The sequence below is a fragment of the Chlorocebus sabaeus genome, chromosome 14, assembly GCF_047675955.1.
Source record: "Chlorocebus sabaeus isolate Y175 chromosome 14, mChlSab1.0.hap1, whole genome shotgun sequence".
Lineage (NCBI taxonomy): Eukaryota > Metazoa > Chordata > Mammalia > Primates > Cercopithecidae > Chlorocebus > Chlorocebus sabaeus.
In genome coordinates, this window is record NC_132917.1 from 26,040,068 (window position 1) to 26,053,755 (window position 13,688).

At 38.6% G+C, this 13,688-nt stretch overlaps 1 protein-coding gene across 1 annotated transcript in view; it reads left to right on the forward strand.

Moving 5' to 3' along the window:
- SELENOI (selenoprotein I) overlaps positions 1-13,688 on the forward strand; it is a 49,079-nt gene that overhangs the window by 18,153 nt on the left and 17,238 nt on the right. Inside the window, exons 2-6 of the mRNA XM_007971243.3 lie at positions 386-454; positions 888-996; positions 3,210-3,284; positions 7,422-7,684; positions 9,306-9,414. Of these exons, the coding sequence (XP_007969434.2) occupies positions 386-454; positions 888-996; positions 3,210-3,284; positions 7,422-7,684; positions 9,306-9,414 (625 nt within the window). The remainder of the gene's footprint in view (positions 1-385; positions 455-887; positions 997-3,209; positions 3,285-7,421; positions 7,685-9,305; positions 9,415-13,688) is intronic.

Genomic DNA, 13,688 nt, shown 5'->3' on the forward strand with positions numbered 1-13,688 from the left:
AGTGCAGTGGCACAGCCTTGGCTCACTGCAACCTCTGCCTCTGCCTCCTGAGTAGCTGGGATTACAGGCGTGTGCCACCACAGCCCAACAAATTTTTGTATTTTTAGTAGAGATGGGGTTTCACCACACTGGCCAGGCTGGTCTTAAACTCCTGACCTCAGTGATCCGCCCTCTTTGGCCTTTCCAAAGTGCTAGGATTATAGGTGTGAGCCAACATGCTTGGCTTGTATTATTTTTGTACTATTACTTTCTTTCCTTTTGAGTAGCTGGGTCATATGCATGCGCTACTGCACCTGGCTTTACTATTATTTTCATTTGAGAAATGTTATTCTGTTTACTAGTAGACAAGGATTTACTCTGAATATTTTCTTTAATTTCTTAACAGTACAGTGCTGTGGATACCAATCCACTTTCTCTGTATGTCATGCATCCATTTTGGAACACTATAGTAAAGGTAAGATAATTAATATGCATGTACTTTCTTGTTTTAGTACGTTTTAAAGATTTTAACCTATTTTATGGAGTATTATAAATGCAACTCTCAGTTTCATAAGATATCTAGAGAAACTACCCTTCCCATCCTCCGTTTCCTTAGTCACATACCTTTTGATTTATCATACTGTTGAAGTTTATACCCTAGGATTTGTCATTTTTGTAAAATCCCATTTAAAATTTTCTAAAATAGACTTAATGTTATAGAAGTTTGCTAATTACAGAGGTAGTTAAAATATAGAGGATGGAAGAAATAATGCTAATGGAGATTATGGTTTACATGTCTATAACTTCTCCATATGATCTTTCAAACTTATGACTTCAATTTGCATGTTGTATATATTGGACAGAGATTCTTCTACTTTAATTATTTTATAATTATTTTGCAAAACTAGGTATTTCCTACTTGGCTGGCGCCCAATCTGATAACTTTTTCTGGCTTTCTGCTGGTTGTATTCAATTTTCTACTAATGGCATACTTTGATCCTGACTTCTATGCCTCAGGTAAGAATATTACTTTATTATAAAATTTAAAATGTCTGAGTAGAGAAAAATGAAATGTGGTTGCTTATTTTCTGGTTGTGTTAAAATGTTCATATTTCCAGAAAATTTTGGATGTTATAATGGCAGCATCTTGCCTGTTGAATTAGAGATGTTGTCTAAAAAGCAGTGAGGTTTTGGCAGATAAAGAATAATTGGGTTTGCATGAAGATGGAAAATTAAAACTCAAAACTTTGCCTAAACATGAATACAAATAGGGCTCAGTTTACCTGTCAGCTCTAGGAATATCCCTTCTCCTTTTCTAGTCAGGAAAGAAAAATCCCCTTTCTTCTGAAGGAAATGTGATTGTCTTTCCTCCTTCCCTGAATCCCCACTTGACTTGAATGACTCCTAGTTTCCTCTGAAAATGGTTCTTAGACCTTAAGTATTTATTGCTAAGTCTGGACCCTTACTGGGGAAGAGTGGAAGGAGGCCCTTTTGGAGCCAGTGGTCAGCCTGCTCCCGCCCTCTGCACCAACATCTTCTCTCTCACCTGTTTTATCTTCACTCTGTTTCACACCAGGCTTCTGCCCCAGGCCAAAGAATTGGGATGATGAGGGAATAGTTGGAGACAAGTTTTGTTTTTATTGTTCAGTCGGTTGATTGCATTGAGAGGAATAGAAAGATGGAGATAGATGGGCGTTTTTTGCATTCTAAGAGAATTTATTTTCCAACAGTAATACTTAGAAATGATGTAGTCAGGAGTGTTAGTGTTATAATTCATCTGTGTATGAGTTCAGCAGACTTTTCTGGACTGACCTGGAGAAACTGAATACCATTGACAACATTGTTTTAGTAGAAAAATCTGGAGTTTCAAACACTTAAGACGCTTTTTACTTTTTTTTTTTTTTTGAGACAGAGTCTCGCTCTGTTGCCCAGGCTGGAGTACAGTGATGCTATCTTGGCTCACTGAAACCTCCGCCTCCCAGATTCAAGCAATTCTCCTGCCTCAGCCTCCCGAGTAACTGGGACTACAGGTGTACACTACCATGCCCAGCTAATTTTTATATTTTTAGTAGAGCAGGGTTTCACTGTGTTGGCCAGGCTGGTCTTGAACTCCTGACCTCAAATGATCCACCTGCCTTGGCCTTCCAAAGTGCTGGGATTACAGGTGTGAGTCACTGCGCCTCACCAAGACTTTTGATATAGAAATTCTGAATATTGAAAGTATACGTATGCGGAACTTTACTGAAACTTTTAGTCATAGCTTCTGTACATGTAATGAAATGGTAATTGAAGCTGGAAATGCCAACTCTGAAGCATGAGAAGATCATAAAGTACACGTGAATAAAGAGTAAGATTAAATTTTGTTAAGCATTGTTTGGGTATTGTGGGTTTCTAAAAATTTTTTTATTTTTTTATTTTTTTTTGTATTTTAATCCTGAGGACACCCTAAAGAATGTATCTTTGTAACTAGAAATATTATTTTCTTTGACAACTCTAAATAAGATTGTTTACTTAGTTATTAAGGGAAGCAAACATATGTAAATGTTATATATATCTCCTCAAATCATATAAGTTGAAGGACCAGATAAACCATCTATTCCCAATATATTTGGAAAATACAAGATGGGAGAGATTAAATGATACATTCAAGGTTACACTGCTGGTTGATTACAAAGCCAGGACTAGAACCCAGACTTTCTGATTCTCAGTTGTTTTGTCTTAGGGGAAAAAGTGAGCTCCAGATATTTCAGAATGATTCTGATGCCCAAATCATTCAGTTGAGGTGATCTATCTATATCCAAATCAAAAGGTCTTTTGTCTAGCTAATTAATAGTATAGGAAAGGATAAGGTGAATGCTCAATACAAGTTTGTAATACAATCATAAACAACAAGAATTAGATTAAATGCAGTTAGATTTAAATTCCAAAAATACATTATTTTTCATTGTGGGCGCATGAAAAGTATTTGTTTTCAAGTAAAGGTGAACACTCAGTCTTGAGTTTTGATAAAAGCTCAAAATAAATGCTTTACTGTTTATGAGGGGCTGGGAATTGTTTTTTTGGTTTTATCAGTTTCCTGATATTATTTACCTAATTCTGGATTCAAAATATATTGTGAAGTACTTTAACTTCTAATGAACAAATAGCAACACTTCTCACTGTCAGTATATGCTATGGTAAGAACTACTATACTTAAACTGTATTAAAATCTTAGTTGCTTTCCTTTTCAGCACCAGGTCACAAGCATGTGCCTGACTGGGTTTGGATTGTAGTGGGCATTCTCAACTTCGTAGCCTACACTCTAGGTAAGGAATTGGTAAACACTTACTATAGTCAGTGACTGGTGAATCAGCAAGGATAGCCACCTATTAAAATAACATTTTCTCCTGGGCTTAATTCATTTTAACTAGAGTTTATTAGTATCCTGTTCAAATTGATAAATATGTTTTTGAGTTTCTCTACAAAAAATATTGTCATTCATTGTGAGGGTTTCGCAGAATAAGATGAGTTGGTAAACCACTACTTGTGGGCCAAATTTGATGTGTAGCCTATTTTTGTTAGTAAAGTTTTACTGGCACACATCTATGCTCATTCCTTAATATATTGTCTATGGCTGCTTTCCTGCAATAAAGACACAGCTGAATAGTTGCAGCAAAGACTTATGGCCTGCAAAGCCTAAAATATTTATCATGCGGCCCTTAAAAAGTATTTACCAACCTCTGGAATGAGACATAAGTTTTGCTTAAGTTTGGGAAGTAATACTACCATATGTAATAATTAAAAAACAGATACTATGATAGAACACAGTGGGAGAACACATAAGGAAGTGATCAATTCTTTTTTGGTACAGAGAGTGGTCAGGGAGTGGGCAGGGAAGCCTACTGTGCTAGACTATACTGTCTGTTCTGCCAAGAATGCTGTTCATTAGGATTATCCACATGGCTTGTCCTGCATTCTTCTTTCCTCCTTCCCTGCTTTATTTTTCTCCATAGCACTTCAAACCATGTAACATGTTATCTACTTACTTTCCTGCTTGTTTGTTATCTCTCTTTTCTAACTAAAATGTTAAGTTTTGTGAAAGTGAGTACTGCATTGTTCACTACTCTATCCCCAGTATCGTAGACACTCAGTACATAGTGTTTAAATACATGTAAAATAGCAGACCCTGACTTCAAGTTGCTTAGATCTCTTCAGATAAAAGCAACTTGTTCTCATAAAACCAGCATAACCTGCTACATGATTAAATACTGATATGGTAGATGTTATGCTGACCAGAGCTGCAAGAGTTTGGAAAAGGAAGAAATCAGTGACATCTAGAAGAATTAGGGGAAAATTTAGTTAAAAGCTACATATTTAGGCAGAGGCTTTTGCGCATTTGTTATTACAGATGAGCAGGTCTTTAAGTGCTGCTGAAGGATTTGGTTGCCAAGGACTGCTGAGAGGAATAGGGAAAAGTTGAGAGTGACCCGTGAGCTCTGACTTTTGACAACACTCCGTAAGATCCTTTTGATGTACCATCTATGTGTTCTAGGCCCACAGTTTTTGGCAAAAATCCTGACCTGACATGAACTATTTGTTGCAAACCAGTCTTGAATGAACATGAAGCAGTTTATAATCTTTATTCTACCTAGTGTGACTATTCATGACATTTTGCTATAGAAATACTTAGATGTTTGATCACAGGATGCTGCTCTGTGTCCTACTGGGGAGTCTCTGATAATATATGATATATGCCCTGAATTACCGTTTTAAGAAAAAAGAATTCTAAAGCGTATCTGGACCTCAGACTTGTGGAGATGGAATGGGTATAGTGAGAAAATGTATAAAACCTAATTAATACGTAGTTTATGAATTGAGTATTGTAATAACTGCATAGGAGTTACATTGAAAATGGAAAATTGTTAAGCCAGTAAATAATGAGAAAAGACTTTCTGGGAATATTTTAGCTACTTCAGGGCAAAAACTTTCCCAACCCTGTATGACAGAAATCTGTAGTATTTGGATAGGGAGTTTGGGATTCATCTTTTCATAAAGTCTTCAACAATGTATTATGCTACAGACTGATCTAGGCACTGGGGAATATACTTTGGTGAGCAAGATTAACATTAATTATAAGAGGTTTTAATTCCTCATTCTGAATTTTTACAATTAGCCTAATTCTAAAGCACTTAGTTAACAAAACTGTTTCTTTTGGGCGAAAAAGTGTATAATTCAGTGAGACAGGCTGTCTCTAACAGGCTCCTCTGTTTCGGCCTATAAAATGAAAGTGTTCCACTGTGCTTTATCCTAAACTCTGGCTTTCTCCTCATTCCCTTGGTAATGGTGAGTCTCACTCTACAGTCTTCGTTAAGATTCCCATGTTTATATCTTGTTTATATCTAGCCCTCACCTGTGTTCTGAGTTCCTAATAAGTACCCTTGGATTGAGTTCCTTGACATTACCATGTGGATATCTCACTAACACTTCAATTTCCGTATCTGAAATTGTGCTCTGCATCTTGTCTGTCAGTCTTGCTGCTGCTTCTGACTTCCTTTTTTCTATTAACACTACCACTATCTTCATTACCCAGAATAGAAACTGGAGATTCTCTTCTTGTCCTTAGGCCTTATGCCTCATCTTTGCTGCATTTTATCCTTTTTATTTCCTCAATGTCTCACCTACCACCAGCTTCTTATTCCTACTGCATTTCATCTCAGTTGAGGCCTACTAATTAGTGTCCCTCTCTGCAGCCTGTCATTCACACCGTCAGGTGCCTCTTCCTGAAGCATTGCTTTCATTCTTGTCATTTCTCTATTCAGATACCTTTAGTAACTCCCCATATTCCCTACAACTTTTAACTGGCTCAAACCTCCTTTTTAACCTTTTTATATACTTCACTCTTCACATGCTAGTCTCTAGTCAAACTAAAGTGCTTGGCATTTTCTGAACATGCATTGTGCTTTTCCACCCTAGTGTGTTTTGCTGATAGCATTCCCTCCTTTTGAAATGACATACTTCTTTATGTCTTATCAGCTGAAATCCAACTCATTCTTTATGTCCTCTACTCAGATTTCACCTGCCTGAAAAGCCATTCTAGATTATCTTAGCCTAAAGAGAACCTTTCCCTTATCTGTACTCTTCTATGGTTTGTGATATACCATAGCTTTATTATCATGTTTTGTTCCTTTCTCTTTTTTTTTTTTTTTTTTTTTTTTTGTTGAGACAGAGTTTCGCTCTTGTTGCCCAGGCTGGAGTGCAATGGTGTGATCTCAGCTCACTGCAACCTCCACCTCCTGGGTTCAAGCGATTCTCCTGCCTCAGCCTCCCAAGTAGCTGGGATTACAGATGCGCACCATCCCCAGCTAAGTTTTTGTGTTTTTAGTAGAGACAGAGTTTGGCCATGTTGGCCAGGCTGGTCTTGGACTTCTAACCTCAGGTTATCCTCCTGCCTTGGCCTCCCAAAGTGCTGGGATCATAGGCATGAGCCACCACACCCAGCCTGTTCCTTTTTCAATTGTAAATACTCTGAGGGCACAAACAGTTTATTCTAAGATTCTTCCAATCCTTATAGCACCAAGAATAGCACATTAGTTTCAGTAAATTCAATTCTTATATTTGCTGAATATCCACTATGTGCATTTTCTGAAAGCACTTAAGATTATGGGGGCAGTAGATCTATAAAGAAGTGATTATGATTTCAAACAGGATAAAGTAGATGTTGTGACTGAAGTACTTTTGGATCCTAGAGCAAGGAGGGGTGAGATAAGTTGTGAGGAATTACTATGGCATGTTTGCTGGAAGCTTGAGAATTTGTGGCTAGTGAAACAACCCAATAGTTGTGTAGATTTGGAGGTGTTCAGAGTCCAAGTAAAATGCCGCTTTCTCAGATGTGAAATTGACACCATTCAGTGTAATATGACATTTTGATTTTTAGATTAAACTTTGAAAAATTATATATTTTATTTCTGAAATCTTTGTTTTTTGTTTAAAATTTTTTTTTAGAGACAGGGTCTTGCTCTGTTACCCAGACTGGAATACAGTGGCATGATCATAGCTCACTGCAGCCTCAAACTCCTGGGCTCAAACAATCCTCCCACCTTAGCCTCCTGAGTAGCAGGAACTACAGGTCCGCACCACCATGCTTGGCTAATTTTTAAATTTTTTGTAAAGACAGAGTCTGGCTGTGTTGCCCAGACTGGTCTCAAACTTACAGGCTCAAGTGATCCTCCTGCCTTGGCCTGCCAAAGTGTGGGAATTATAGGTGTGAGCCACTGTGCCTGGCCCTGAACTCTTTGAAGTGTAGAATTAAATAATTAGATTTTTGTAGTACCGGCTGATAGCCATACTTAACATTTCTGTGATACGCTGATTTGTTTTGTTTTGTTTTTTCCAGTTGATTAAAGAAGACTCTCTCCATCCTGGTGCATATGTTGAACTTTTCCTGTGGTTTGTTTTTGTTGCAGATGGTGTGGACGGAAAGCAAGCTCGCAGAACCAATTCTAGCACTCCCTTAGGGGAGCTTTTTGATCATGGCCTGGATAGTTGGTCATGTGTTTACTTTGTTGTAACTGTTTATTCCATCTTTGGAAGAGGATCGACTGGTGTCAGTGTTTTTGTTCTTTATCTCCTGCTATGGGTAGTTTTGTTTTCTTTCATCCTGTCCCACTGGGAAAAGTATAACACAGGGATTCTTTTCCTGCCATGGGGATATGACATTAGCCAGGTGGTAAGTATGTGTTCTGCCTTAAATTTTCAACATTGCCATGATACTTTTAGAAAGCTTTTGTCATTGCTTCTTTATTGCTCTTAGGCTTTTTTGATTAGAATTGATATGTACTTTAAAATTTTTTATTTTTATTTATGGAAAATTTCAAAAAAGTAGAATAGTATAGTGAATAGTAAAGTAGAGAGAATAGTTAAGATAAAGTAGAGAGAATAGACCCTAATATACCTATTGGTTAGCTTCAGCAATTAGCACATGTGGTTATTCTGGTTTCGTGTATAACCTCCCTGAGCCCTTTCTCAATTATTTTGTTTTTGTTTTGTTTTGTATTGTTTTGTTCTTGAGATGGAGTCTCACTCTGTCACCCAGGCTGGAGTGCAGTGGCATAATCTCGGCCCATTGCAGCCTCTACCTCCCGGTTCACGCAATTCTCCTGCCTCAGCCTCCTGAGTAGCTGAGATTTCAGGTGCCCACTGCCATGCCTGGCTAATTTTTATATTTTTGGTAGACACGGGGTTTCACTATGTTGGCCAGGCTGGTCTCAAACTCCTGACCTCAAATGATCCACCTGCCTTAACCTCCCAAAGTGTTAGGATTACAGGCATGAGCCACCATGCTCAGCCCTTCTCAATTATTTTAAAGGAAATTTCTGATATATGATAAATACTTCACTATCTCTAAGAACTTCCTTTAAAAAAAATCACAATGCCAGTATTACACTAAAAATTTAACAATTTCTTAATGTTATTAAATGTTCATTTGAACTCTTGATTTTGTAAAGAAAGATATGCACATAGAATTGAATGGTTGACTTTTTGTGTTCATTGCCACCTTTTCAGTGTGTAGAGAGATTTCTTTTTTCTTACTTTAATGGCCTTGCTATTAACTCTCCCTGCCTTTGAATCCCAGCTTTTTATGTTGCCATTTTGCCCATTTGCACCTACGTCTCCAGTAAAGAAATCAGAGGTTGGAGTGTTTGTTGAAGGAAGTGGTTGGGTGGGTAAATTTGGATCATCTTACAACTTAACCAATTTATGAGTTGCTGTTAAAGTACTCCAAATGATGATGGCCAGTTGCTTGCATTGTCTAGAAGTTGGTTATTTTAAAGCATTGTTGGCTAAAAGATTGTTTTTTTTTTCGTTTTTTTTTTTTGTGTGTGTGTGACGGAATTTCGCTATAGTTGCCCAGGCTGGAATGGCGGGATCTTGGCTCACTGCAACCTCTGCAGGGTTCAGGGGTTCTCCTGCCTCAGCCTCCCAAGTAGCTGGGATTACAGGCATACACCACCATGCCTGACTAATTTTGTATTTTTAGTAGAGATGGGGTTTCTCCATGTTGGTCAGGATGGTCTAGAACTCCCGACCTCAGGTGATCAGCCCGCCTCGGCCTCCCAGAGTGCTGGGATTACAGACATGAGCCCCCATGCCCGGCCAAAAGATTGTATTTTTAAAGATAAGAAGACTTGCCAGAAAAGGTAAGAAGACTTGCCACATACCAAATATAAGCATACTTCTTGCTTTTACTAAAACTGTTTGACTTGACTTAATGCTGCATAAAGCATGGTGACTCCTGATCTTTCTAGCGTTAATGCTTCTGTATGCTTTTGTCTGCATTTTCCTTCCAGACTATTTCTTTTGTCTACATAGTGACTGCGGTTGTGGGAGTTGAGGCCTGGTATGAACCTTTCCTGTTTAATTTCTTATATAGAGACCTATTCACTTCAATGATTATTGGTAAGAAGCTCCATGTTGAAGCCTGTTTTAACCATCACTTTGTTATCAAAAGAGCCGGTATTTGACTATAACAAGCAACAACACCCTTTGCCTCACAAAACCTCCAGGAGGCAGAACAACCCTACAACCTTGTAGGATTTCAGCCTAACCATTAAGAAAAATAAGGTTTCTTTGTTTTGGGGTTTTTTTTGTTCAGCATCAGCTATTTCTAATCAGAGGGAAATACCAAAATAGATCACACAAGCCTGACAAAGTGACTATTCAGATTAACCTAGGCTGTATTGGAGGGTCCACATTTGGTATAGGTTTTATATTTATCTCAAAGTTGAAAATTACTAGTTTGTATGAAATACAGGACAGATGAAATGTAGAGATTATTTTATAATGTATCCACTCAAAAAATTAAGCTTCTATTCCTCTCAGATATCCTCCTTCTTAACCCACTGATTGCTAAAGATTTTTTATGGTGGTAATCTTTCTGTTTTGATTTTAGCTAAAGGGGATATCTATAGGATGATTGACCGAGTGGAGGAGGGTATTAGTGGTATGGAAAGAGGTAAAGAGAAATCTAGATTGTTATTTTGGGGCCCCAGGAGTGGCACTGAGAACCTTTGTAGAAGTAAAAAGGTATATGTGTGGGCTATGTCCTGTGTTCTGTTCTCTTATCTAAAAAATAGGCCAGGCACAGTGGCTCATGCCTATAATCCCAGCACTTTGGGAGGCCGAAGTGGGAGAATCTCTTGAGCCCAGGGGTTTGAGACCAGCTTGGGCAACATAGTGAAACCCTGTCTGTAGAAAAAAACTGAAGTTAATCAGGTGTGGTGGTGTGCACCTGTAATGCTAGCTACTTGAGAGGCTGAGGTCAGAGGATCACTGGAGCCCAGGAGTTGGAGGTTACAGTGAGCTATGATTGCATGTGCCACTGCACTGTAGCCTGGGTGACAGAGTGAGACCCTGTCTCAAAAAAAAAAAAAAAAGAATAAATTAAAAAAATAACCCTTTCCCATTTGGTGAACCTTGGTAATGGAATGGGAATTAGGTAAGGCTTAGAAACTGTTTAGAAGACAGCATATTAGGCCGGGCGCGGTGGTTCAAGCCTGTAATCCCAGCACTTTGGGAGGCGGAGACGGGCGGATCACGAGGTCAGCAGATAGAGACCATCCTGGCTAACACGGTGAAATCCCGTCTCTACTAAAAATACAAAAAACTAGCCAGGCGAGGTGGCGGGCGCCTGTAGTCCCAGCTACTCGGGAGGCTGAGGCAGGAGAATGGCGTAAACCTGGGAGGCGGAGCTTGCAGTGAGCTGAGATCCGGCCACTGCACTCCAGCCCGGGCGACAGAGCGAGACTCCGTCTCAAAAAAAAAAAAAAAAAAAAAAAAAGAAGACAGCATATTAGGCACTGGCTTTCAGAAAAGGAATGGTTTGGGCTTTTTTCTGTAGCTCTGGTCTACATATTTTAGGAGCTATCTTGAAATCTATCAAATGTTCATTTTTGATGCCTGTATAAACTGTTATTTCTTTACCTCAAAGAGGCTATTTTTCTTCTCCAATTATGTAGTGACCCTTTTGATTGTCCTATGGGCAGGTTTCCTGCATGTTGCATTTAAATGTTAAATTTAGATAAGACAGAATCCTCTGGTATATGAGATATATTTTTTAATGTTAAGTGTGTACTCTAATAGGCACATAATTTTCTTTATAATGTTTCTACTTTTATATAATAAACCCCTATGTACTGTTATCCAGTCTCAACTCTTTTCAGTACCAGTGCCAATCTTGTTTGAAATGTGCCAGTATTCTCTAGCCCCCTGCTTAGCCCCCTGGGTTGTGTTATAATATACAGTTTATTTTACTTACTGACACATTTGCCTTTATATTTGACCTACCATGTGGTTGGTGTTCTTTCCCAGAAGTTTGAAGGACTTCCTTTAGGTTTTTTTATAGTGCAGGTCTGGTAGCAGTTTATTCTCTCTTTTTACTTATGTGAAAATGTATTGATTTTGCCTGAATTTTTTCTTTTGGCATTTTGAATACATCGTTTTAATGTCTTTTGATATCCATTGTTTCTGAGTCAGCTCATATATCATTGTCACTCTGTAATGTATTAGTTTTCTCTTGTTGCTTTCAAGGTTCTGTTTTTATCTTTGGCTTTCAGAAGTTTGACTATAGTGTACTTAGGTGTGGTTTTCTTTGTGTTTGTCTGTCTTGGTATTTGTTGAGCTGTTGACTCTGTTGGACCTGTGAATTAGTATTTTTGATGGAATGTGGGAAGTTTTCAGTCACAGTTTTACTTCTTGAGATATTTTTTCTTCCCCTCTCTCTTCTCTTCTGGGACCCCACTTACATGTGTGTTACACAGGTTTGCTTGATACTGTCCTAAAAGTAATTTTCTGCAGCGTTATTAAGTTTTCTTTAATCTCTTTATTCTTTGTAGTGGATAACTTCTATTCATCTATCTTTAAGTTCATTGCTTTTTTTTTTCATCTGCCATCTCCAATTTGTGGTTGAGCCCATCTAGGAAATCTTTCATTTAAGTTATTGTACTTTTCCCTGGGTGCAGTGGCTCACACCTGTAATCCCAGCACTTTGGGAGGCTGAGGTGGGAGGATTGCTTGAGGCTAGGAAGTCAAGACCAGCCTGGGTAACATAGTGGGATCCCATCTCTACAAAAAATAGAAAAATTTAGTTGAATATGGTGGCACATGCCTGTAGTCCCAATTACTTGGGAGGCTGAGGCAGGAGGATCACTTGAGCCCAGGAAGTCAAGGCTGCGGTGAGCTGTAATTGTGCCAGGTTCTGGGCAACAGAGTAAGACCCTGTCTCAAAAAAAAAAAGTTACTGTACTTTTCAGCTCTAGAGTTTCCATTTGGTTTTTAAACTTTCCATTTGTCTGTTAAGATTCTTCTGTTCATTATTATCTATCATATTTTCCTTTAGTTCTTTGAACATATTTAACATTGCTGCTTTAAAGTCTGTCTACTGAGTCCAACATCTGGGCCCACTTAAGAGTCATTTTCTGTTAACTGCCTTTTTTTTTTCTATTTCTTTGCATATCTAGCAATTTTGTTGTTGTTGAAAACCAGATATTATAGATTACATTTGTGGAGACTATAATCTGTTCCGCTCTGAGGATTTTTGTTTTTTTGTTCTGATAGGCATTTAACTTGTTTGGACTCAGATGAAAAAATTTGTCCCATCACATTGTATATTAGCTCTTGTCTCCGTTTGGTTATTTTCAGCTTTTAGCTGCTGCTTTTTTAGCTGGGTCTCTTGGGGGTCTCCTTTGTGTCTGTGTAGTTCAGTGGTCAGCCAAAGATTTGGGCAAAGTCAATACTGAGATTTTGGCGCTCACCTCTCTGTGATTTTCTTGCTTCTGGAGTTTCCCCATCCTGAATCTTCAGCTGCTCTTCCAGCAATTGTGTTCTACCCCCAACCCTCAAGCCAGTGAGAGTTTTGCCTTCTTCAGCCCAGTCTGAGTGTGGGTTGGAAACACACTTAGTGAGAGAGACAACAGACTCACATCTCACCAAGAACACCTCTGTCTTTCAAGGACAGCATGTCCTCTATTTTCTGCCTTCTCTTTCACTATGTTCTGTGGGGTCTTCTATTTGCTTGCTTAGTTTAGCATCCATACCCAGGAATTTGGGCAGAGTATATTCTCAGATTTAGAATCTCAACTCTTCTGCATCTCTCTCTTCTACAATACCCCCCACCCTGCTTTCGAGTTCCTCTGCTGCTCTGAATTATGGTATCTGCTTCCACAAGCTGGTGAGGAAGACTGTGGCTTTCCATCATCTGGGCTGGGACGGGGTAGGCAAGCCACAAACTCGGAGTTGTTCCCCAGTGTTTCAACCGTAAATGTTTCTCGAATTTCTCTCTGCCCTTGAGTATTTTCTAGTACCTTCAAGTAGTTGTTTTAAGTATCTTTGTCTGGTTTTTAATCATTATTTGTGAGAAGAATTATCCTCCCTTTTTATGCCATCATTAACAGACACCTTCCTTCCTTTAGATTATTTTAAAGCAAATCCCAGATATCGTTTCTTTTCATCCATAAATACTTCATTGTGTATCTCTAAATGATAAGGATTTCTGTAAAAGAACCACAATTGATGTGTTTCTATAGCTGCCAAGTACCTATATAGTTGCCTTTGGTTGGTATGCCTTTTAAATTTCTGTTAATCTGGCTGGGCGCGGTGGCTCACACCTGTAATCCCAGCACTTTGGGAGGCCGAGGCAGGCTAATCTTCTGAGGTCAGGAGTTTGAGACCAGCCT